Source organism: Lepisosteus platostomus, chromosome 1 (assembly GCF_059453375.1).
Source record: "Lepisosteus platostomus isolate fLepPlt1 chromosome 1, fLepPlt1.hap1, whole genome shotgun sequence".
Classification (NCBI taxonomy): domain Eukaryota; kingdom Metazoa; phylum Chordata; class Actinopteri; order Semionotiformes; family Lepisosteidae; genus Lepisosteus; species Lepisosteus platostomus.
Window position 1 is genome coordinate 72,946,542 of NC_142611.1, and position 26,129 is coordinate 72,972,670.

At 37.5% G+C, this 26,129-nt stretch overlaps 1 protein-coding gene across 6 annotated transcripts in view; it reads right to left on the minus strand.

Moving 5' to 3' along the window:
* trpc3 (transient receptor potential cation channel, subfamily C, member 3) overlaps positions 1–26,129 on the minus strand; it is a 41,881-nt gene that overhangs the window by 12,326 nt on the left and 3,426 nt on the right. For 2 of the 6 annotated variants that reach the window (XM_088637178.1, XM_088637168.1), the window contains 4 exons: positions 10,943–11,708; positions 10,596–10,640; positions 5,447–5,632; positions 1,169–1,333 (listed from right to left, as the gene is read on the minus strand). In XM_088637178.1, coding sequence (XP_088493304.1) covers positions 1,169–1,333; positions 5,447–5,632; positions 10,596–10,640; positions 10,943–11,671 — 1,125 coding nt within the window. In that variant the 5' untranslated portion in view covers positions 11,672–11,708. Of the gene's footprint in view, positions 1–1,168; positions 1,334–5,446; positions 5,633–10,595; positions 10,641–10,942; positions 11,709–18,781; positions 19,109–26,129 lie in introns of those variants that run through there. The other 4 variants (XM_088637146.1, XM_088637156.1, XM_088637164.1 and 1 more) reach the window with 4 other exon arrangements.

Sequence of the window (26,129 nt, forward strand, 5' to 3'; positions counted from 1 at the left end):
GTTGCCCTCTCTCCATAAGTATTTTGAGGATAAAAAGATCAAATTCAATATTTTCAAGGGCGCTGGTAAATTCAACCCATTAGACTGCTACAGCACCGCCAGTGAAACTGGAACCAGAGGTCAGAAGTGGAAAGTACAGGCAAGTGCATTTAGAACTGAGATAAGGAACAGCTTGTTAACTTGTTAAAGGCAGTGTGAAACCTGGAACAACATATTCATCCATTTTGTCAAAGCTTACACCCTGGCTTCCTTAAGGAAGAGATCCTAGGATCACTTAGCTCCTGCCAACCAAATCAGCTAGATGGGCCAAATGGAAGTCTCTGTTTTATCCCATCTTTTTGATGATCTATCATCCTTGTTTCTTTGATAAGGAGGGACTTGATGTTGAGCTGCAATCAGTAGGAAGCTTTGATTCTCGACAGGAAACATTTATCCTTGGAATTATAGTTCATTTCCTCTATTTAGCACTTTTGTCCCATAGTTACCATTTCATTCGGTATCTGTTGACAGAAGTCTGTACATAATTATGCTAAACATGGGTTTGTCTTCACATTACATTCATTTGTTTCTGTGAAGTGGAGTTGTAGGCATTCTATCTTCTTCCATCAAACCATAGTAACATAAATGGCATATAATCCTCCTTTGTTTTCTGTTTAGAAGATACTGGTGATTAACAGCTCACCCAATAAGGATTTTCACATCCTGCTCTATTCTCAGGTCAGGAACTGAAAACTGAAGCCTTTGGACTGAGGGGACTTTATAGATTGTCTTCTGAGGGGTAACAGTGTCATGGAAGTCACAGGAGGAAAAGTCGTTTGAAAGGTCTATTTTAAAAATTAAAAATAGTTCTACTGGCATTTTTTAATTGCATCAAAAATGTTTGTATAAACAAACTATATCTTTAATTTTCCTTCCTTAGTATGATTTCAATAAGATCCACTTCATGTACTGTATACCAAACATATCTATTCATTTTTCTCCCATTACACATTTTTTAAGCTTCTTTAAGCCTTCTTGGCCAAGTTATTGTTGGAAAAGATAATTTGTTTTCAACCGACTCATCTGATTAAGTCAAGAATTATTATCTTCAATGGTAATGATGCAGATGTGGAAAATTGTATTTAACAATTGAAATGAGAAAATGTAACACTGAAAAGAGGATGGTTACCCTGCTGCATGGAGCAAACCAGTAACCCACTGCAAGAAGCGGCAGGCCTAAGGCAACAACAAGCACAACGAGGCATTTGACAGCAATGGTCTGCTCCCGTAGTCCTGAGAGGTTTTCATACCAGATTGTCAGCAACTGCTGTTGGCAGTTTGGGTGAGCAACAAACTACAGAGACAAAACAAAGACACGTTAGTTCATGTGGGGAAAATTGCATATAATCTGTAGCTTCCAAACAACTGTGCCCAGCATGACAGCAAACAGATGAGGTCACTTGCATTTTGAGGAGGTTTGTGTGTGAAAATGGTCTGCTGCAATCGCGTTTACTGGACTGATCGAACCTCTTCGCCCACTGGGGCTCTAGCAAAGTCTGGGAAACGGTCTTTACTTGGCTGAAAAAAGGATTCCTTCAACAGCCGATAACAATTAACCAAAAACAAAAAAGGTCATGGAAGGAGACAGTGGGTATAGTCCGGAAAATGGGTCAGTACAGTTTTTGGAGATGTAGATCACGTTTTATGGGACTGAACACCTCTGTTTTCACCTCTAGAGAGTAAAGTGATATTCACTTGGTGAGGCCGAGTTTAATTTCTATATTAAATCAGTAGGTTAATTAATTGCCTTTGTGGCTGAGATATAATTTCTATGAGTGTCCTACATATTTCTATTAATACAATGTAGGAAAGATTCAGAACTCAGGAAATAATCTGAATTTTTTGTGTAGCCTTGCAGCTTCTAACCCTGTTTATTGTAGAGATAACCAGGGCTTGTTATTCTACTAATAACAAGGACAGTCTTTATTCCTTATTTTCTATGAGAGATGTATTATTCTACTTAAATACTGAAAGTGAAGTAGTGTTATTTGAGAAACGGATCTCCTGGGAATAGAAACTAAAAGCCTGACACTTTTTTGAAGAAATGTAAGTGAAAATGGATTTCTGTCTCCACACTTTGTCACTAATCCAACTAATTGGCCTATCTGTCTCCCCTTTATTCTGTTTCTCAGAATCTGTAAATACCCGTAGCTTGTCATCCCCAGGGATGGATAAGGGTGACTTAAAGAAACAGGCTTCAAGAAAATTAGTAGAGTGCAACATCTCATCACTTTGTCCCTTTACAGGGTATAATGTAGGCTTTTAGATAAAATCAACCAATTATCTGTGCTGGGATAATGACAGTGGGTATCAGTATTTTAAACCAGTGATAAAAGACAATTGTATCATCTTTATTTTCTTGCTGGTTTTGTTGTTATTGCATCTCTGTGTTTTGCTTGATTCTTAACTTCTTTTCCCTTCATAATTGCCATTCGCTATTCTAGCAAAACTACTCTAAGCTAAATGACAGGAAACAAAACAAACGCTACTTGTAAGGTTCATTGTGTGATGCTAATTTGCTTCCCCTGCATGCTTCCTTCCAATCAATTTCTAGTTTCTAGTCTTTTTAGAAACTGTTGTTGCTAAGATGTCGTACCAACAAGCTAGAAACAGAAGCAAACACAATATACGATATTAAGATATACATTACAAGATATAAGGGACAATGGAGAAAGATCAAATTATTTCATTATTTTCATTATAGTTCTGTTGTGTATCATTCATTCTGAAAGCCTTTTATGATATGGACAAGCTTCATTACACATGGTTAAACAGATTCTGATTACAATGTACTACCCTATCCCTTGATCTGAATCCAGAGATAGATAATTATCACATATAATTTATTCACATAAAATGTGAATCAGCAGTGCATCATTTTGAAACCCAGTTTGTAACACAGTGTAGTTGCATGGACATTATTGATCATTTCTTACTGAAGTCACGCTGAATTGGCCTGAAGCAAGCATGCATTCACAGTTAGCCATATTGTTTAACTTATTCAACTCAAACCAATCAGGAAACACAGTTCTCAAAGAGTGCCAGAACAGGTAATTCTTAAAGTCTACGTAGCCCCATGCCCAACAGCAATGACTCTCCATTCATGGTTGGGTAATGAGGTGGGGAAACCTATCTTGTGGTGATAAACCCCCGGGGAGATAATTTACAACAGCCAATGAACTCAAGTAGCTTTGTGAAGCGAGTGGAAACTGGAGGTTCTGACCGAATTAATATGTAAACTCCACACAGGCACAAGTCTGTATCTGAGCTCCTAGGATGCAGGAGCTGTAAGGAAGTGGTCCTAACCACCCTTGTCACTGATCCACCCAGGATCAACAACAACAACCGAAGCAGCAGAACTGTTTGTAAGTGCAATTTATTTTCTACCCACAAGCAGCCACAATCTGAACCCGGTACAGAGGTTTGCAAATGCGAGATACTCTGACATTGCACGACCATCTATTTTAGAATGTGCAATGATTCATAGGGACACCTGCTGTTTTGAGATATTCTTGAGCTCCCACTGTTTAATTCAGTCCAGCAGTGCATTTCAGGCAGAGAGAGGTCAGGGGACTTGCTTCAGGCCAGAATGATCCATCACCTCTGGAAGTGGTTTTAAAGTGATTTGATGGATTTTAATCATTAGAGTGTGAAAAGTGGCTGTTACAATTAGCATATGGGAGTTACAAACATTTCCCTGTGTAATGTCTCCTAGGAATTAAGATCCTACTCTGAGAAACTAAAAGAACTGAATCTTTCTAGTGGTGAACAGGGAAGACTATGAGGCGACCTGATTCAAGTATTCAGAAATCCTCTAAGGCACTGACAACCCAGTGCATATCTTTAGAATCAACAGGGGAACACAAACCAGAGAGGACAAATGGAAATTAAAAGGCAGGTCATTTACAATTGAGAACAGGTGGCAGTCTTCTACACAGCCTTTCAAGGGTTATGTGAGTATGGAAGAGACATGTTGCCAAAGGCGATACCCTGGTTTCTTTAAAGAGACAGCTGGATGAGACCCTTGGATCAATTAACTAATAACTACTGTGGCATTATGCAGGGGGGTGTTCAGTGTGGAGGCGGAGCCCTGGATTAAGGGCGACGTGTTGCCTTCGCAACCACGGCTGTTCTGGCTAATTAATGAAAAGCCACAGCTGTGGGGGCCCTTTAAGACACGCTGAACACCTTATAGAGCGACAAGTGAACCCCGGAAGGGGAGAACCATTCCAGCGACAGTGCCGGAGGGGATTGTAAGGCTGTCGTTTGTTTTCCGCCGTTTTCTTTTCTTTTTTTTCTCCTATTCGGCTGTGCATCTCCACTGGGGCAGGCTGACCCTTTATCACAGGTTTTTTATTTTTGTGTTTTGGCCTCGCTCTCCCTGGTCTCCCAGACTGGACCCCGTTAAATAGGGTAAGTCCAGTCTGAATACCGCTCCATGCTGGACCCAGTTAAATAGGGTAAGTCCAGCCTGGATGCCGCAGTGCACAGCGGCACATTTTTCTATTTTTGTTTTGTGTTCTTTTTCGGTTTTTGCTAACCTCACACCGGTGCCTCCACCCCCTCAGATAGGGTGTAGGCCTTTTACCGATGTTCTCTGCGGCTCCTCCCACTCCCACATTGTTACACTACCAAATGGGCAAGATGGCCGAATGGTTTCATCTTGATTGTAACTGTTCCTATGTTCTTATCCGTTTCTTATGGGCCAGCAGTAGTAGGAGCAATGGCTTTGAACAGTTTTTCTGGCACTTTACCCCATTATTATTTTAGATTTTCATTAGTATTTACATTTGAGTGCCGCTTCGACCTCTTCGATGTTTTGTGCAATTAGGAATTGGGGCCTAAGTTGTCTATGTGTGCTTGAGCATGTGTATCTGTCCTGTAAATGGCAGATGTCCAGTCTAGTGTAGTCCCGCCTTGGGCCCTGTGATGGGTTGCTGTGATTCTTACCAAGAATAGGTGACATTCTGATAAAGGATTAATGGATATTTGCATTTTTTTTGTAAATACTGCTCCATCACTTTAGGTTTCTGTTTTTTTTTCTCTAAAAGTAAAAGAGCATAAAAAATATCTTAAGGGCTACAGTGCTTTGAGATGTACATTGAAAGGCACTTTGTTTAGTAAATAGGATGATAATTGAACTACATATGAGAATATCACATTTTATTATTTCCTGATTTGCAGTATATACAGGCCAGGTGTTATAGACATTAACTCAACGTGACTGAAGTAAACAATAAGCTTTTCTTATTCAGCTCCCTTTAAGGCAACCCAAAGGTGGTTACAATTAACTGAACCAGTTCTAAAAGCATGTGTGGGAAAAACATATTTTTTTTTTCTTTTTAAGTCTGGCGGGTGAAGTTTCCTGTGGGGGGTTGTGGACAAGGTGCAGCAAGCAAATACCGACCTTCTTGACTTCGTACTTAATAGCCAGCTTGACTCTGCTCAGGAGAGTCCTGTGGTGCTGCCCTTCCTCCAGCTCTGCACTCACATCCCCGTTCAGTATGGCTTCGACTTCTTCAGTATCTCGGCACAAATCGAGAACACCCACCACAAAGTCCTTACATTGCATAGATAGCTTGCGATAGTCATTCTAAATGGAAAAGAAAAGCATTGGTAAAAGCTGATGACAGACAATTTCCTAATGCAGGGAAAACGCTTACATGGCAGAAAGAAGGCAAGATTAATGGCAGTGTGGATATCAAAGCAGGAGTCTATTTATATGGTAATGCTTTTTTTTAATCACTGAATTTGTTGTTCCCAGTTTAATTCTAGCGTTTCAAATCCTCTTCTGCTAGCATGTGCGCATATATGTGGGACAATAGCAGCCTGAGTGGCTTAATTACCCAGTCTTGTAAAGCGCTTTTAACATGAATAACGTCCAAGTAGGAGACTCTGGCATGACTTTCACAGCTCCCTTAAATTTGCATCTCTTTGAAATGCAAATTGAACCCAGTAGTAAACAGAACAAACATTTGCGCTAACGACAGAAGATTAGTTAAACTGACACCTCTGAAAATTGTGAGATTCGTTGAAAAGAATTAATACATTTTACATCTCGGCACATAGACAAGTGATTCAATATATTTCACTCTTTGACTTATTAGTCTTCCTAAATGCTTGCTGTATTACTTTGTTCTTTATTTAGTATTCTATGGCAGTCTTTTCTTGACAAGTATAGGGGAGCATCCTGTTGGGTTTTATTTGGTCTCTATAATTTATCAAGGGCAGAAGAACCCTTATGTTGTAATTGGTAACAGGCAGCTATATTGAAAATGGATTCATGACAAGAAATTTGATTTTATGTTATTTTGTTACAGATGAAGTAACCTTTCATTATCCAGCAGCTACAGTATATCACTCTGCAACTCACAACTTGAAATCCACTGAAGCTCAGCAGGTGTGAGCCTAGTCAGTGCCTGGATGGGAGACCTAAAGGGAAAAACTAAGTTTGCTGCTGGAAGAGGTGTTAGTGGGGCCAGTATGGGTGCTCACCTAGTATAGTAAGGGGGACACTATACTATAAAAAGATGTCATCCTAAGGATGAGACAAAACTGAGGTTTTGACTCTCAGTGCCCATTGAAAATTCTAGGGCATTTCTCAAAAAAAGGTAGGGAAGTTAACCTGATGTTCTGGGTAAATTCCCCCTGGCCTTTAACTATTATGGCCTCCTAAAAATCCCCATCTACGAATTGGCTTCATTACTTTGTTCGTCAGAAAAGTGCTATTTAAATGTGATGATGATTATTATTATTATTATAGTCATGTGGGTAGCTGCGTCAGCAAGCGTGGGCTGCAAAGGAACAACTAATAAGTTTATTCCATGCTGAAAAGAGAAGAAAGAAAACAAAACGTTTCACCCGAAAAAGGCTCAACAGCCGAAACATTGCGTTTTTTTTCTTCTCTTTTCAGCATGGAATAAACCTATTACTTGTTCCTTACTATTATTATTATTATTATTATTATTATTATTATTATTATTATTATTATTATTATAACAGGTCCTTCAATTTTATTGTCTCATGCAAACATATGTGGAACTAGTTTCATTTAAGATAGACACTAATGATTAAACTTTTTTTTTTCTTTGCAGCGGCTGCTAGATACACATTTGTACCAAACTAAGTGATGGATTCAGTGTCCAGACTCCTTAGACAACCAGCATCCTTTACCTCAATCCAGCAAGTACCTTGTCAACTTCCTCAGCTGTGGCTGGTCATTGAAATTAGAGAAAAGGGACCACAGCCCTTGCTCATAATTTATCTGTCATCTTTGAACCACTAATATATGAGATCTGACAGGGCAGAGGATTAAATCTGGCTTTATATTTGGTTGGTTTCTCTCGAGTTTGACTGCAGAAATGGAAACAAAATTCAGGGCTATTCTGTTGCAGAAGAACTGTGACGAGATTTAATGTAAGATTGCAGAAAAGTGGAATGCATAGAAAATAATCAATTGATACAAATACCTTGATTTAAGTAATTTTACCAGAAAGGGTGGATGTTTTTCAAACAGTGCGGTTTGGCAGTCTGCTGTGGGTTGCTGTGACCTAGTTGTAAATTTTTCAAAAGTCTCAACATATTTGTGAGTCATGTTCACTCTGTCATTTTATTCCTGTGGTTTCTTTTGGTATAGATTTAGATTTAGATTTAAAGATTGTTGTGGATGAACAGCAATCAGGTTTTAAAAACACTGCACCAAGGTGGAAGCTAATTATTGTAATTGACCTATTCAGTTAACAGAATAATAAAGCCATATCTGAACAATAAAGCTGACAGAACTCATATTTGTAAGCCATTTCAACAATATCCACATATACATAAAACCTTAAAATGACAGAGAAATCACAATTTAAAATATTAAAACTCTTCATTTTCTGACACATAACAATTTTGTTGACATGAGGGATATTTATATATACTGTATGTATGAAGAACACCCGTATAACATTATAATAGATGTTATAAAAAAGAACATTTCTCTCTCTGAGCTTTTTGGCAACTGTCTCTGTGCAAACAGAACATTGAGTAAAACCTTAAAGAATTTTGAAATACGATATAAAGGAGCAAAAATGACTTTTTATATTCTGTTTAATTTGTTGTAGTTTAATTAAAAACAGTGCCCACATACCATTTTAGATATGTGCACCTAATATATATGAGGGCTACAGTCATCCAAGTCTTGTGCACTCCATTTATCAGTTTCTACTGCAGAAAAACATATCTTGAAACAAATTTAAACAGTCACATTAACAATCCTTAGGTAAATGGACTGGAAAAATGCATCCTTTTAGTGCCAGAACATTTTGATTTTTAATTAAATTGGTCTGTTTTTCTCCAGATCCTTACATGATTATTACTTTATCGATATTATGAATAGCATCTGCTTGGTAGACATCTACAACGAAATTAATTCCAAAACAATTCTCAACTTCAAAACAATTATTTTATAGTCACTAATGTTAATATTTTTTTAACTTTTTGTTTTGATATAATCTACTCATGAAACTACTGTATAATTGATCAAAAAATGCTTGAAATCAAACACTTTCATGCCAATATTGATTTTTCCACAACCGTACAAACTGGTCACTTTGGTTACCTTGTAAGGGATTTTAACCCAGGGACTTTAGTATCTTTAAAAGATTAGAAGAGAAATGTCGTGGGACCAATCTAAAACTAGAGAAGTCCCGTGAGAGGAGATGCATACATTCAGGTTGTGTGATTAAATCAAAGATGAGACAAAAGCTGGAAAATAGCAGGATCAAAGTAAAATGTATCTCTGACCGAGCTGCACAGATGGTTTTATTTAAGAAAATCAGTGGTATCACTGTGCATGGTAGGACTTTTTCCACAGGACTATAGACACAGGCTGGTAATTTAACGTGCTCTGCTACTTTCATTTGCTGGGTTGTAATCTCTTATTTTGCACAATAAAATAGGACTGGCAAATTATTAAAATTTGAAACAAAAATGAATCGGTTGCTTTTCCTCATGATTAGAAATACAGAAACATTTGAGTCTGATCTTTCTACCTTTATGAAGTCTGTGCGAACCTAACAGGACATATACTAAAATACTGTATTGAGATATCCTGTATAGTGACATACAGGGCCTACAGTACGTACAATATCATTTTGTCTCACACAAATCATTCAAACCTATTTAAAATGTTTCCTTTTGAAATGGATGGTTAACAGCGTGCAGTTACACATTCCTGAAAGAAAACAAACACGTATGATCCTTCTGCCCAAATATCTTTCTTGAAGAAAAATATTTCGCATTAATAATGGATTAAAATGAGCTATATAGAGGGCGGTAATTAGATTTTAGACTGAATGCCTTGTCAACAACATGAGAACTAACACCGGGAGAGAAAAAAGAACCAGACACTGTGTCACAAAGAGTTAAATACCAATAATCTGAAACTTGGAAGCAGTAGGTCAAGTGCTATAAAACTGATTCAGATTTTTTCCCTGAATTTAGTGCTGCAAAACAGAAGCAAAAAAGATGTCAGCTACGAGTCCTAGGTAATACAGAGTTCTGTTCACTGTAGCTCAGGCTGATAACATCTGTGGTGTCAGAATGACTACTTTCTTGTAAGATCAGAGCCTAATATCCACAAAGCATTCTTCTTTTCTGGAATCCATATCAGGTAGGTGAAACTAATATCAACTTAAAAAATCATGGTTCGTATGATATTGCTTTCCTCTTTTTTTCCAGTGTATCATTTGTTTATAATTATTATTTATTATAATAAATAATAGGCTTGCAGACCTTGTGATGTTGGGATGCAATTTCTTTGCCAGATCTATTCCGATCCATTCAAAGTGGATCTCTTTGAATCTGTTACTGCAGGCAGGTGAAGGGTTCAGCCCTATCAAATGCAGTTTTACTAGTCAACTCGTGTCCTTTACGCACATTTCTCTTTGTAACAAGTATGGCATAGAAAACACAGGACCTGATCTTAAAATACACTCCTATCTTAGCAATGCACAATGTGTACGAACGCAATAAAGTGAAAATGAATTAAACAAAGAAGCAGTTGATGGATACCTGTGAGTGTTTACAAAAGGACCTTATGATGCTACAAGGGGTGACTCTGGAAATAATTAGTGCCACAGGAAAACAACATGCAGACAGCATCTAAAGAAACAAAACCCATTCTCAAAGCTCAGACAAAGAAAAGCAATCAGCATGCAGATGGATTAAAAAAAATGGGAAAAAATTTAAAAGTGTCTGTTTAACAAAGATGAAAGGCAGCCCTTAGGACACAATTTCGGGAATGTAGGAAAACATGAAAATTTTAAAGTACAATAAAAGCCACACAGCACATATCCTCCACTGCCTTCCACTAGTCCTCAGAAAACTCAGCTATTATATGACTAGACATCTGTGACGTAAAAAGACTCATAAAATGCATTTACGTGAAGCTGGAAGAAGGTCTTTCTAGAAGGAAAAAAGACGGTATCCTTTTCTGGTAGGTGATGCATTAGCAACTGTGACATTAAACATTTCAAATGGCTGTTCATAAAGTTATATTTAAAAATATTTACCAGGGAGAAGCAATTGAGCTGCGCCGTCTCTTTTTTATGGGTGTCCTGGTGGCGACAGCACACACACACACAGTTTGCAAATACATTACAGGACATAAAACAATAAGTCATTGAAGAAACACAAGCAGAGAGAAAGGAAATCGTAAAACAGCACTGTGATCTTAGGGCTAATCAAAAACACTCTATGATCTGATCTTAAGGGGACTTCATTTTGCTGGTCATGCTCTAGAGCAAAATCTGGAACTGCTCATACTCATACTGTAGAATAAAAAGCAAATCCAGGCATGCTTATAAATTCTAAGGATGCAGGAAAATATCACACTCATGAAAATCAATTGCAAACGTACCTTGAATTCTTTTTCGATGTTGGCCAGCTTGGCTAACTCATTGCTCAGTTCTAAAGCCGTGAGAACGGGGTCTTCGCTGGACAGAGAGAGGTAAGCAGGACTTGCCAGACCTCTGTAGGCGTTTATCCTGGAGCGGGAATGGCTGAAGGAATCCTTCTTCTGCTTCTCCATGCATTCATTGCACTTGCAGAAGTAGTCGTGGGGTCTCTCGATGCGAGCTCCCTTCATGAGTAGCATGTGCACAACCTCGTACTTCTGGCAGTGGGCAGCTAGAATGATAGGGGTGATGTCAGGAGAGAACCGGGTGCCGTCTTCGTCGTAGGAGTAGAAGTCGTCATCCTGCAGCTCACAGGGGCTGCGCGTCAAACGCTCGCTGGTGACGAAGGCGGGGTGGTTCAGAATCGCTTCCACGATCCTGACGTAGCCCTTGCTGATGGCGAGCAGCAGAGCGTCCCCAATGCGCGCCAGGTTGTCTCTCTTGAGCAGCAGCTCCGTCACCTCCAAGTGCTCGTTCCCCACGGCGAGCTGCAGGCCATTCTGGCCCATGTAGTCGACGCAGTTGACGTTCAGCGTGCTGGATTCCTCGAGCATCTTGCGCACCACGGGGATGTTGCCGTACTCCGCGGCGTCGAGAAACCGCTCCTCCTCCGTGGTCAGGCTGGTCCCCCTGTTGTTGAACATGAACGCGGGGCCGCGGACAGCTTGCCGTCTCCCCTTCTCCCTCATCATCGTGAGCCTCCTCAGCGTCGGGTTGTCGCCGGCTGGCCTGTGGGGGACGATGCAGAGCGGACAAGTGAACAGACATTCGCTAGTGGCCATTCTAGATGTTCCGATAAGAACAAGAAATGGGAGCAAGTCTGTGCATCCAAAAAATAGACAAAAGACAGCTTCACACAAAGAAAAAGTAATATTTTGAACAAGACACCTGGATTCACAAAGTAAACTTTTACAGACATACTGCTGGAACATAGCATGACATTTAGAATAATAAACACTATTAATTGTTTAGGTCTTTTCTGTTTTTATTGTATAATGGGATGGCTAATCATACAACAAAAGTCAAAAACCTTTTTATTGTCTTTAGAAATATCTGAATAAATAGAGGTAGGCCTGCATATTATCTGCTTCTTTGCCCACAATCCGTTGAGGGTTGAGTAAATGTGACAAATACGCATCTATCAGATCCTAAAGAGCAGGTTAATGCACCATTTTGGGAGTTCTAAAACATTCCACAATGTGAATTGTTTGTGAAGCTTCTCCTCCACTGTTCCACAGTACTAGGAAGGTGACCTTCTTTTTGAGCTGCTTTCATTTTAGAAACTTGCAATCTCTTTGTACTTGGAAGATGATTCGACAGACATCAAACTGCACAAAATACAGCAGAAGACTTTATATACATTAGTGGTTTGAGACCTAGAACATCTACACTATGATATAATTCTGATACTATGTAAAATCAATAACCCAAACGTTTTTTGATTTTACTTTAGAAGACCGCACTCACGCATTTGTATTTCACCATCTTCCTATTTAGAATTCATAGGAAAATTCTTCCATTTTAGTCAGGAGCACCAGTGACACTGAGAAATGCAATTTACTCTGTATTTAGACTTTGCAGTTTATTACTGATTCCTAATTAAATGACACCATGAACATCTAATTTCACTCATCATTATGAACTTATACCTGAAATGAGATTAAGAAAAATTGGAGGTTAGTTCGTAAAAAGTAGTTTAGGTCATCAGTAAACTCTACACCAGTATTTATCAATCTTTATACCATCCATGTATTCTTGTTCATTATTTAATAGACAGAAAATAAATAAATAGTAACCAAATGGCACAAAATCACCAGAAAATACTGCAGTGGACCTAGTGTAACTGGTGCAAATCATAGCTTTTCTTTTTAACCACTCTGAGAACTGAGTTGGATTTATAATAGTATTACAATGGTATTTGTAAAATATTTAAATATTTTAAATATTTTTTTTATCCTGGCCTTCAACTGGCCAGCTTAGCATATGGTTCAAATGGTCTCAACTCAAAACACAACTGTCAAAATGATTACAAACTTAAGTGAAATACCTACCATTTTGTAAAATAAGTGTCATATGTCAACTTCCAATAAACAAATCAAATTAGGTTTTCACTGCAAACTGTGCATATGAAAAGTATGTGCAGATTAAAGCCTTCTTAAAGCTATCCATATTATGTCCCTCCTTTGTGGACAGATTACGTGCCTTTGAAAAAGGTCAGGAGCTATTATTTCTTCTCAGTATAAAAACAAAAAAAGTGTTACTCTCAGGTCATTCTATGAGAATGTTTATTTTAAAGAAGCCCTGGGTCATATTTCTTCCATGGATATGAAACAAATATGAAATTTACTCAGGGAGTATCAAGACCCCACAAGATCCACACGGATTCATGGCTGAGCTGAAGAGAAATCGGAAATCGGAAAAACTCAGACGAGAGCAGCATTGATTTACACATTTTTACTAAATGAGAAGGCACCTTCATCTGACGGAGAAGTGCAATAATATTATTTAATTCAGATTATTTAATATCATTGCACCTGTCCATTAGATGCAACACTATTACTTAAAATTAAGCATAATGAATTTAAAAAATAGGAATGATATTAACCTTTTCAGATTCCCCCTAATTTTATTTTTAGGAGGATCTTTATAGGGAGTACAATTTAAAAATGCCCCACAACCCTTCCACCAAAGAATTATGTTACACTTTGGAAACTAAAAGGATGTGTCACCCTCGTTCAATATTTCCTGTTCTACTTAATGTAAAGTGTCTTTAATTTGCCTCACTAATTAACTAATTCCATCAAAAATGGACATATTGTGTGTGAGGCATTGAGATGGATGTTATGTTGGAGCCATTTCAACTTTACTAATGGGTTTCAGAGCACTGCCTAGTATTGATAAACTTCCTTCCTGTCATCTTTGACTTCTCCTTCCATTAACTGTTTTATCTGGCAGTAGGAGATGAAGACGAAAGGTAATCCATGCATTTACATTAATACATTTCTGAAGTTGAGTGAAACTAACATAAACGTCTTATTATGTTGCATTCCACTAGGGATTAACTGAAAAATCTCTGTCACTCTATAAAAAGCTAACCCTTTAGACCTCCAATAAATGGGGCAGGCACAAATTCTGTTTGCCAAATTGAAGTCAGTTTTGATACATATATTGATAATGTCAAAGGAAAAAGGAGCTAGAAGTCAAATATTTCTACAGTCATGACAATTCTGATTTTGTTTTTGGTATTAAGTCAAATACTGTACTTATTAGGTATAGTTTTGATGATAATACATGCTAATGAGCTAAATATACAGTGAAATGTTTGAAATGTTTGTGAAAGAACATTACAGTGAGAATGTGCATGGTATTCTATATTGTTTTAGATTTTTAAGCTGCTTAGGTTCTGCAACATTAAATAATGTTCATAATACAGACTTTACCTGATGTTAAACATTTAAATGCTTTGGTTCGCATTTCATGTTTATTATTCAATGTAATTTATTTAATGGAAATGTATAAAATGTTGATATTGTTTAGTTTCACTATTGGAGGCTAGGGCTTAAAAGGAACATAGTGCTTAGTAATGGTTTCATCAGCACAGCTTCTGACCTTTAATGAAAGGAAGCACAGTGAGGGATTAATGAGTGTCAGATCAAAAGGTTGGTTTTGACCCCCAAAGCAAAAGAGAACAGATCAATAAGCAGTTATCACATTGAAATCTATTTTCAATAGTCACTCTAGTTGGATTTTCAAACTTGATATCAACAAGGACTACTCATCCATATTTTTTAAAAGCTTCAGGTAAAGAGAATGAACAAGATGTATCTTGGGCTCTAGAGACCAAAGCTAATATAAAAAAAACTTATGACAACTGTGTTTAATCTCATTGGTACTCTGTTAATGATTTCCTGAACTGCCAGCTTCCAGGTCTTTAATATGTCCCTTCCTCATCTTAACCTAATTAATGAGAACTGCTGCTGTTTAATTTCTGTATTGAGGGAAAAGAAAGCAAGACAAATCTAACCTTAAAACTGCAGAGCAAAGTACACAGACAATCTGCTCATTTCTTATGTGTGTGTAATTCACACAGCAGCAATACACAACAGTCTCTGTGATGGTTGATTTATCTTTCCTCTGTTTATTTTACTTACCACATTTCTTTGGGCATATATCATATCTGTGTAGAAACAAAACATGTCCACAAAGATAATAGTCCCTGACAAACATAAGAAAGGTTACAAATGAGCAGAGAATATTTGGCTGATTTGTTTGGCAATTAGTAGCTAATTGATCCAAGGACCTCATGCAGTTGTTTCTTAAAAGAAGCCAGGAAATGGACTTTAATAACATGGCCGGTTAACTTGTTTCTTAAAACAAAAGGTAACCGGATCATGATCTTAAAGTGCTAACAATATTTACGTTTGGTCTACTTTCACCCTTTGTAGAATTTAATTAGGGCATACTGTATATACCTGTGTCTGAATATATGTGAAACAGTTCTGATTTTGAGCTGTGTTCTTTTTTTTATTAAGTGTAAAAAAGGAGGATTTTCTCATTGCATCCTACCGACTTGCTTGTGAAGATTTTACTCGATACAATTGCTGGGCGAAAATGTTTAGGCACCTCTTGTCTTGTGGTCTGAACACACACCAGCCTCCACACACCCACTCTGTTCTTGGACAATAATATCACCAAACAGTGCAATAATGCAAGGAAAGCAACTGCCAGAGACCAGTGAAAGGGTGTCTGCCTTCAGCTGCCCCTGTCGTCAACTCTATAGCCTTGCTCCCTCCACCTGTACCTCTGAAGAAGGAATATGACCTTAATTGAAATGACTGAGAAAATGACACACTCCGCTGATGTTATTGAAATTACCCCTGAAACAGACCATATGCCTTCATAATTAGAGAGCAAAAAATACGAGTCAAAGAACAGTGTGATTCCCTTTTCCCCAGGGCTTGAAATTGCAAGTGCCCAGTTTGATTAGAATGAGCAAAAAAAACCTTTGTAGAAATAACAAATTGCCTAAAGTAAAATAAAAAATATATCGTAGGCAACCATGAGGAATTACTTTTCATCAAACCTCCACTCTGCAGCAGTCACGGCTTCATATCTTATATCTCACATTAGCTGTAGTCTTAATTCCAATGACATTTTACGTTGTTGCATTTCAAATTGCATTTTTCTTTTTTGGGAATTACAACAAAAATTCCCAAATTGCCAGTGCAATGTAAAACACAACAAGGAATTTCAAATTGTTAGGGCTGTTAAAGTGTATCCTAGTGCAGAGGTCAAATGTCAAAGTCTTCATTGAAGAGGTTTCAGAAGGGAGCTATATCAGCTTGTGTTGGTTGCAAAGGAACAAGCAAAGACAAATTCAGTGTCAAACAGTCAAAGAAAGAAACACAGTCTTTTTCAGGTGTCAACAGTTCAAATGTTGTGTTTCTTCTTTCTGTTGCTCAGCATGGAATTAAGGTTTTTATTTATCACACTCCAGGTAAAATTAGTGTGAACAATTGATCTCTAATCAACGGATGGTTCTTGTTTTATTGACAACAAAATGTAATTAGATTTGATCTGTCTAAAAAAAGGCTTCTGAAGACCAGCTACTGTAGTACATCCTGGCGTGATGAAAGTGATTTAATGAAACTTCTCTTGGTGAACTGTGTTATGTAATTAGAATGACAATTTCTCTGATATGCCAAAGGTTTGGATTTGTAATGAAATAAAAGTCTGCAATTAATATTTTTCCATCTTTTGAGAATATTCCTTTCACGGATTCAAGACTTTCACAATCCAAACGTCAAACATATTGTCACCGTTATAATTTAAAAAGCAAAAAAACGCCCGTTATTGGAAACGTGCCTAAATCTTAACAACCATCATTTTAAAAAAAAGCATTATATTAAAAAAACATTATGTAGTAAAATATGAACAACCAAAATAGCATGATGTATGAAACTTTCTGATCCATTTTAATCCTGTGTTTAATAACTTGTATAGTTAACAGCACAACATTATCAAAGTAATACCACACAATATTCCAACTTACATTAGATCACATTTATCATATAATGTGGTGTCATACAGTTTAAGTTGGAAAATAAACAGAATTAGCTAATCTGAATTATAGCAGACATATCGTAACATCAGGTTTGTCAGTCTTAAATTTAAAAATGTCTTGAATTCTTAAGATAAAATAAGAAACACTGAACATTGGTAGTATTTCATTGTACAACCTTAATGAGCACAAGACTAATAAATAAGACAAAAAGACTTGCTTAAATATAATTATCTGTTTTCCATATATAGTTATTTTTTTTACATTTTAGATACCAAGGAACTCAAGGAACAGAAGTGTAATGTGTCAAAGCGCATTTTCCTTTCTCAGCTTTGCCAGCTATAGAAAGAAACAAGCTGAAGAATGAACTGTAAGTTGTCTTCACCACTTTACATCAACAGGTAAATAAAAGATACATACATATGCTGATTAAATACTTCCTACGCTGGCTTTTTAAGACAATATCCCCTTCAGTTTGGAAATAAAAACACATTACTCTTCCCATGGAGTAGCCATGAAGCCAAAACAGAATTAAATAGAATTTTCATAATGACAGTAATAATATTTAGTATGTGTGACTAGAATGTGACACTTCCCTGGCATTATGTCATGTTTATTTTGAAAAACAAGACATATAATGTGCATACACAGTAGAATACTATATTATAAATCACCCATTCGGCTTTCCTTATAGAATACCTTGATGTATGTTCTAATAAACATGGCTTTGTTACTAATGGTTAAATGAATCAAACTACCAATTTTTAACTAAAGCTTACAGCGTTTTTTCTGACTGCACTTTTTAATTAGGACTTTCAGTCCACGTCAAATGGACATAGAAGGACAATGTTGCAGTAACCAGGGATTTTAAAACGCTAATGACGTAGTGTCTTCTACTTTGTGTATCTACAGTTACGAAAAGCTAATTAATAACATTGGGTTGTTTTATTAATACGGGCAAGATTTATGACTTCATTATTGCTTGTAGTAAAGCAGGAGAGAAGGGAGGGCCATTTTCTGTTTGAGTTATCCTTTCAGGCACACTGATTACACAAAATCCACGTCTTACGCAGGGCTCATCTTAAACATATTTCCGGAAAATAAAATCTCATTGGAGTTGCGTTGTTTTGAAGCGCAACAAATTACACAGGGCCACTGAACTGCCGCGGCAGGTAATACTTTTTCAAATCATATTTTGTGAATCGCATTTGTGTGTGAATCTCCTATTTATTTACAAAAAAAAACAAAGAACAAAAAAATGAAAAAAATAATAAAATAAAACTCTTTTAAAGAACATTTAAAATTGTGAAAATGAGTTCCACTCGGTGGCGCTAAACTGCTGAATAAATGTGAGAAATATAACCATTTCAAGTTTTTTTTTTACACTTGTAGCTAACCATTGGTGTACTGCGTGGTTTATGAACAATTGAACATATCAATAAGATGTTGTTTTTTGTCTAGCAAAATAAATAAATCAGGCATTTACTTTCATCGATTACAATCGACTCAAAAAGTAGACTTTAAAAAAATGCAATCGTGGACTTCGACTTCATTTTCTTTTTCCGCAGCAATATATGAGAAAAATAACTTTCACATAATTTTCTAAATATTATGTGTGCACTTTACTTGATTTCAGTTTTCTAAATAAATAACGCATTACATCATTACTATCAACAACAGCAACATTAATTATAATAACAACAACAACCATAATAATAATAAAAAATAGTGCACTACTCACATTGTGCAATGGTAATACCCAGATGAATCTCTGACAGTTTTAACCGATTTTAAGTAATGTGCATCCAAACCCCCGTTTTCCTCTTTCCAGTCTTGTTCATTGTCCTCTTCAGAAAAAGACACACGTTTCTGATACTTTCTGCCTTTCGCTGACATACAGGCAGCTGCTGTTTCTTTCTCAATATATATCAAGGTGTAAATTATGTACGCCTTTCTGAGCTCTGACAACTGGCTAAACGCGATCTTCCCGCTGGTACTGATCTCCCGTCTTGTGCTGCTGATGCTCACAGCTCAGTAGTTTGAAGAAGTGAACCGCGTGAGATCAAATGACCAGCCCAGCCCATTCTAGTTAAATGTAGGATTTCATCGTCAACATCATCATCATCATCATCATCATCTATGAGGCAGTGACTGAACCATCAGAGGATCGATGTCATAGCAAATATGAATGAGACGGTATGACATTGTTTGTAAATCCATCATACTAACGATGGATGGGGAAACTTGATTTGCATACTGTATTTTGAAGTTGACAAATATCCTATTCTCTCTTGCTTTGATTCATGGTATGCCTTGTAGTTTTCGGTACACATGTTCCGTAAACTTGGTGTAAAATTGAAGCATGATGTATTAATCAAAAATAATCATGTAAGTATTCCTGTTTTCCCCCCATGAAATATCCCTGCAGATGTGGAGCTATGGCACAAGTCCAAATGAATTCCTGTCAAAACTGGGAGCGATGGGAGAGAGAGAGAGAGAAGGAATTGATTGGTTTACCCCTCTGGGGAGGCCAAGCCCTGACACTGTGTTATTTCTTCATTTCACTGAAGTAGTGTTGTGTAGTTTATATTTTATAGAGAAAACAGGTTCTTTGGTATCTCTTTTGGCAAGCATGATTATGCACAGCCTATTCTTTTGTTTAGTTTTCAATTACCCATTCTTGTTGTTTAAAGCCTCTATCTTCCATTCGTTCAAGAACCAACTGAAAGAGATCCTTGGATCACTTACCTTCTACCAACTAAACAGGCTGGAACAGTTAGATAGGCTCCGCCTGATTGTAACATTCCTTATGTTCCTATGTCACAATTTATCAAACCTACAGGTAATATACAGCCCAGTATATTTACAGTATAAGACACAAAGCATTTTGAAGACAAGAATAATAGGCAAAACTTGCTGTCCTCATAGTCCAAGACTAGGTTTTGAGCAGTTTTCCTAAAGATGGACCAAAGCTTTTAAGGAGGACTAAAAGTCTGTCTCAGTCTAGCCCTGGTATACACCATCTGTTCAAGAACAATTTTGCACCCCACAGATGGAAGGCACCTCAGCTAACGTAGGGAAGACTACTGCAGTTCTGCACAGCTTGTTCACATTGATGCCTGACCTATTTTACTGATCATTTGAGCTATTTGTATTTTTCCAAATTCATTAACCTAATTGAGTTAGAAACTGGGCAATGATCCATGGGTTCTGCACTCAAAGAGCTAGGAATTCTGGAACCCAAAAGGATGCTCCAGGAATCCTCAGCATTTGTGATGATAGGGCCTGCTGCCATATCACCTCAAAGCTGTGTCCCAGGATCAGGAGATCTGGGAGTGCAGCTCAGCTCTCGAGCCTATGGCAAAGCTGTGGGCACAAGCAACGACAATTCTGATGCCACCCGTCAGTGATGACTTTACAGTACACATTGTTTATGCACATATTGGTAATGGTATAATAGTATCATCATTTTAATCACTATCCAAAAACACCTGTCCAGGTCCATGATAATTATGTTAGAAGGTGAGGGTCACCACAAATTAATCGTGCTCTAGCCTGCTCAGTCATATTTTCATAGGTGAGAAACAAATTATGACAAATATCCCAAAATAAAGAATCAATCAACCATTGTATCATATCTATATTGTACTACACTGTAAAGATGTAATATATGCTAAATGTTATCCAATGAGTGCCACTGAGATATATCTCTGGGATTTTCTGCCAGAATCTACTATCAGTGGGTGTTAAGCCTAATCAAACCTGAATCAATATGCAGTGGCAATGTTTGGAATTAAGCCTGTTCTGTGTTGGATTACTGAGATGGTACTACACTTGCAGGTTATGATTTTTGCTGTCTGGAAATGACAATCTTCTGCAAAGTAAAATACTTTTCCCCCAAATATACGGATGGCAACTACTATACAGTGGCTATCCAATCAATTCCACTGCGCTCATACAAGTATGAAGTGCCTATTTCTTTCTGTATTGGATGCTAGAACTAATATTTTTTTAATGCTAACTTCAGTGCGCACACCTCATACTATAATACAGAAGCCAATAAAATTCTTCATGCATTCCTGCTGACCTGAGTTAAAACCACATGAGCCTTTAAATGCAGCATCTGTCTACAGCAGTAGATTTGGTCTAGGATTCACACTGTGCTTCATTGATATGCATATCTCCATGATGAGGGCTGTAAAATAGGCAATCAATGAGGTCAGATGAAATCCACAAACAATAGGCCATTCAGTAGATCAGAATTGTAATAAGTCTATCTTAGAATAGTATATATTAAATTAACCCATAAATCATGACTTTAAAGTCTCCTTTTTTCAGTCTTAAAACATCCATAAATTTAACTTCCATTCATGTCCCCAGGTAGGTCCTTGTGTTACTGCTAATTTTGAAGCAGTCCACTGAGTTGACGTAAACATAATTTTTCTTAATTTTGAATACCTAGTTTTAAGTAGTCTTCTCTGCTCCAGGATAAAAAGATTCAATTTACTTACTCTGTCCTTGACCTTCCCTTAAGGACATTAATAAGTCTCTTTCTCTCCTTAGTACCGCCACTAAAGCAGCAATGTCTTCTTTGAGACATTGTAAATGAAATGGAACTCACTCTTCCAAGTGAGGTCTAATACACTGAATAATATGAAGATGCCTTGCTTTGATTTCATTGGCATTTGTACTGTGCATATTTGTACAGCCATCGTATATGTGAAATTCGCATACTATGGTTGTTTCCTGCATGCATCACAGTGCATTTTCTTACATATCACCTATTACCCTCATTTATGTGGAAGCTTTTGACTAATCTGTACTTCAAGGATAATCTGGAAGGATTTTGTACTGGTTTTCTTTCCTCTGGGAGTATGGAACTAGCTACCCAGCCACTAACTCCAAAATGGCCTTGTAACGAACAGTTCTTTCCAGACCCTATGCGGACGACATGATCCGGGGTGGAGTGAGGAAAAAAGCCGCCATGCAGGAATCGGGAATGAATACAGGGGGGCGTGTCCAAAGTGCGCAGGTGTCCAGGGGGGTGAGTCGGGGGCAAACAATCCAGAAACGGGCAAAGTCCAAAGCCAGCCGGTCCATCCGAGAACAGACAGGTTAAAAACAGGAACCGGGTCAGAACCGGCAGGGGGAAGGGGAACAGGAACAGAAACTTAAAAGCATAACGGAGCCAGACGATTACAGGTCCCGAGCTCGCAAGATATGGGAATCAATGCAGAGCCCCGAATAAAGTGATTGTCTGGCTTTTAAGGGGGATAGGAAGGAAGCTGGAACAGGGGACAGGTGCACAAAATCAGGTGTGAAGTGAAAGAGCCGGAGCGCCCTTAAGGAGGAGGGACTACAATCGTGACAGGCCTGCTCTTGTTTGTAACTATTCTCAAGTTCTTGAAGTTGAAGAATAGAGAAGGAAAAGAATTTCAGAGATACACAAGTCTGAATTGTGCGCAGTATGGAAAGTACAGAATTAAAGGAGAAAACAATACAGGATGTTTTACCAAGATGTGTATTGTGATAAACATGAGTATGTGGGTTTATTTTTTCTGTTATTTGAAAGAAGTATAAAAAGTAACTAAACTCTAGGTTCCTATTTGTTCCCTTCTGAGAGGAAACTAGCGCATGCTTCTGCTTGATTTTTCATTCTTCATAAAGACACAGTGAAACTATAAAGGATTCTGTACTCTAACGGTGAAAGGAGTAGGTGGGATGACTCACATCCAATCATTAAGAACAGACCTTGCAACAACCTCAAGGTAACAGCCAGTGCTAAAGTCAAATTGTATAGGAGCGTATTGTATATGACTTTTTAATATTTCTTTTCTGGCATTAACACATGAATTATGGGATTGTCTTTCGGAATTATTGATTAACTTGAATAACTATAAAATATTTTAAAAAATAATCATCATTCTTTGTAATTATAATACTGTAAGATTAATAATTTGTTTTATTTTCTGTACTATTACACATAGAGTATGTATAAGATTTATTGTATGTGAGTTATGTATACAGTATGTGTGTATGCATGATTGAAAATCACATTCACATCTTATTCCGTTCCATACTAGATGTTATCCAGGCTTTTGATAACACAATAGGTTTATTGCATGCTGAAAAAAAGAAGAAAGAAAACACAACGTTTCGGCCGTGGAGCCTTCTTCAGGTGTGTCTGGTGTGTTATTTTGATAACACAATGTTTTTTAAAACAGTCTTTGTTAGACATGATCATTCAAAGTAAACTACAGACTTGTATGTAAAGAGAAACTAAGGCACTGGTCTTAATGAAAGGTTTTATGAGCTGTTAAAAGGATGCCTTGATGGAAGTAGTATACCTACATTGATTTAAACCTCTCTGGCACAATTAATATTGGGAAAACACACGAGCTGTCCCATGCCTCTGCTTTTCTGCCGACAGTTTTGTTTTTCTTTTTTCACACGTCCGTGGATATACACAAAGTCAACACAAGGAAACAGGGTCACATTTCGAAACAGCAGGTCTATTTAGTTGTTTTTATAATGATGCATCTGAACAGCAATGGCGTCGCCCCTATCCCCTCTTCCCCTCTCTGCTCTTAGAACATCGACTCTCTGGCACAAACCTGCTATTCGTTTCACTATCTCCTGAATATACCCTTTCCTCACTATCCGCACTCCAAGGTCCTGTCGCAGTCCTTTTCTAAATCTCTTTCCTGGGAGGTGGAGGCCTGTCTGCTTCATGCTCTTTTTCAACTGTGCTGCTTACTTTCCATTATCTGAAGATCCTGTCGGACGGAACTCATGTGCTTTGGCTTCCTGTACAGAGCCCAGTTTTAGACCCTTGTCATGGCTTCCTGTTCTGTTCACTGGCTGGCTCCCTCATCCCATACTTTTTTTGGCTCTTATCTACACTACTGGTTCCTCCACTGTAGGCAGACCGGATACCCGTCTGCTCACTCCAGGATCTGCTGAGCTCACTCCTGCTCCTCCTCTGCTCCCCTGCAGAGGACCAGCTACCCATAACCACTGCCCATCCTTTCCTCCTCACAGCTCAGATGTTCAAAATATAGAGGGAATTCTAACATTTTTCTGTATTTTTAAAAAAATATAAATTCTGAGCATTCTCTTATGTTCCCTTTACTGTATTTCTCCATTGGCTTCTACACTATTCACTCTCTTTTTCTGGAAATTAATGCCCTTTATGGACACAGTATATTTGATTGCACTGTAGTCCATTTATATTCCTTATTTAATTCACAGTATTTTACTAATGGAGGCCTCCATACAAAGTCTAACACATCTTAAAAGTGTTAGACTAATTAATTAATAAATCAGTAAATCAATAATGTAGCATGGGAGGCTTTACCTTGTGTTCACATTTCTCTCACATACAGTAAGGTTCATAGTACATAATCCAAACACCTCATAACTCATAAGTGTAATTTTCTGCTTCGGTGCTGCTCTCTCAACTAAGGAGAAAACGATCATTTGTATTGAAGTAGTCCTGAAAGTTTGAAGTAACTGTTTCAATTGTTGAAAAACAACATGATAAAGGTCTCTTTGGGAGATGGATATGCCTTCCGAATACTGCTCATTTCTTTTCCCTGATTGCCAACTGCCTACTGCATTTAAACCTTGCTGACCCCAGAATACAGTGTAAAATTGATCCAAATCAGACAAAGTCTATCCAAATCACACAACTGGCTATCTTCTTTTCTGCAAGTTGTAGCGTCCAGCTGGCTGGGTTAAGAGATATTTTAAATGATCACGCACTGAAAGTTAATTCTTTAATATAATGGTAAAAACCAGTTTATTTCAAGCATACCTTACCTTGACTACAATTAAAATAGTAGTGATCTGGTTAGCTACCTGGACTGGATAATGTAAGGCCCCAGCTTGCTGAACACAAACAATTAAAAATTAATTCAGCTGTTTCACATAAACAGACCAAAATGTATTTTTAAAGTAATAGTGAAAATTAATTTAATAAAGTTTTAATGTTTTGCAAGTACAATGTGTCGGTGTCTTTTGCTACAAATGTAAAACTGCCCCCAAAATAATGGTATATTAAGAACTGACAGTGAGGATAAATTCTATTAAACTCGATTTTTTATTGTTAATATAGACAAAGGTCCAGATGACATCAAAATTGCTAGGTCCAGATGACATCCACTGGTAATCATAAACATTTAACAAAAGAATATTATTATTTTTGGCCAGAAACTTGTCACTACCACTAACATCAAGTCCTAGGTTTATAAGCTGTAACAGGCAGGGTTGATAGATTTAACTCCAGCCCCTGCTTTCCTGATGGGAAGCTGTACATACTGGAACATCTTAAGCAGAGAGATAAACAGAGTAACACTTTCCACTTTCTATGCTTTTGTCTTTGGCATTTTTTTCCAGATTTATGTCAATTTACTAAACAAAATAAGAAAAAAAAAATTCAAAGATTACAGTTGCAATTTAAAGACAGATTCTTGGAAGTGAGTAGAGGATATTATATTTATTAATATGTTGCACAGTGTCAGAATAGAAACAGTTTCAGACCCTTTAAGTTCCTGATTTCTTTGGTCTTTGTCTCTCGCCAACTTTTACCAACCTTTAACATTTTCTAATCTTACAAAACTAGGACCAAAAAAGTGCAGTAATTTCACTTAAGGGATATTTTAGGCTTTGTCTCCTTTCATTATTATAATTATCGGTGCATTTCAGATTTAGTTTACTTTCACACAACATATTTGTTGTTTATGATAATAACTGTATTCAATTTTTCATTACAACAGAGATAGCATGTATTTGTCTGCATTATGTCTCTAAACCACACATTTTTAGCTGACTGTGATTCCCAAGCAACAGCATACTGGCGGAATATTGCTTGTGTAGGCTGGGCATGGATAAGCAAGGGTAATCTTGGTATAACAGCACTATCTTGTTTTGTGGTACAATTGCAGCCTTCCAGTGACATCGGTGAGAAATGCACTGCTCCTTCGGTTGGTGCTAACTCTCTCATGAAGAGCTTGTACCTTGTTCAAAGTTGAATAGCACATACTGTATAGAAGCAGTGCATCAGACCCTCATTTTCCCTGTCCAGGTGT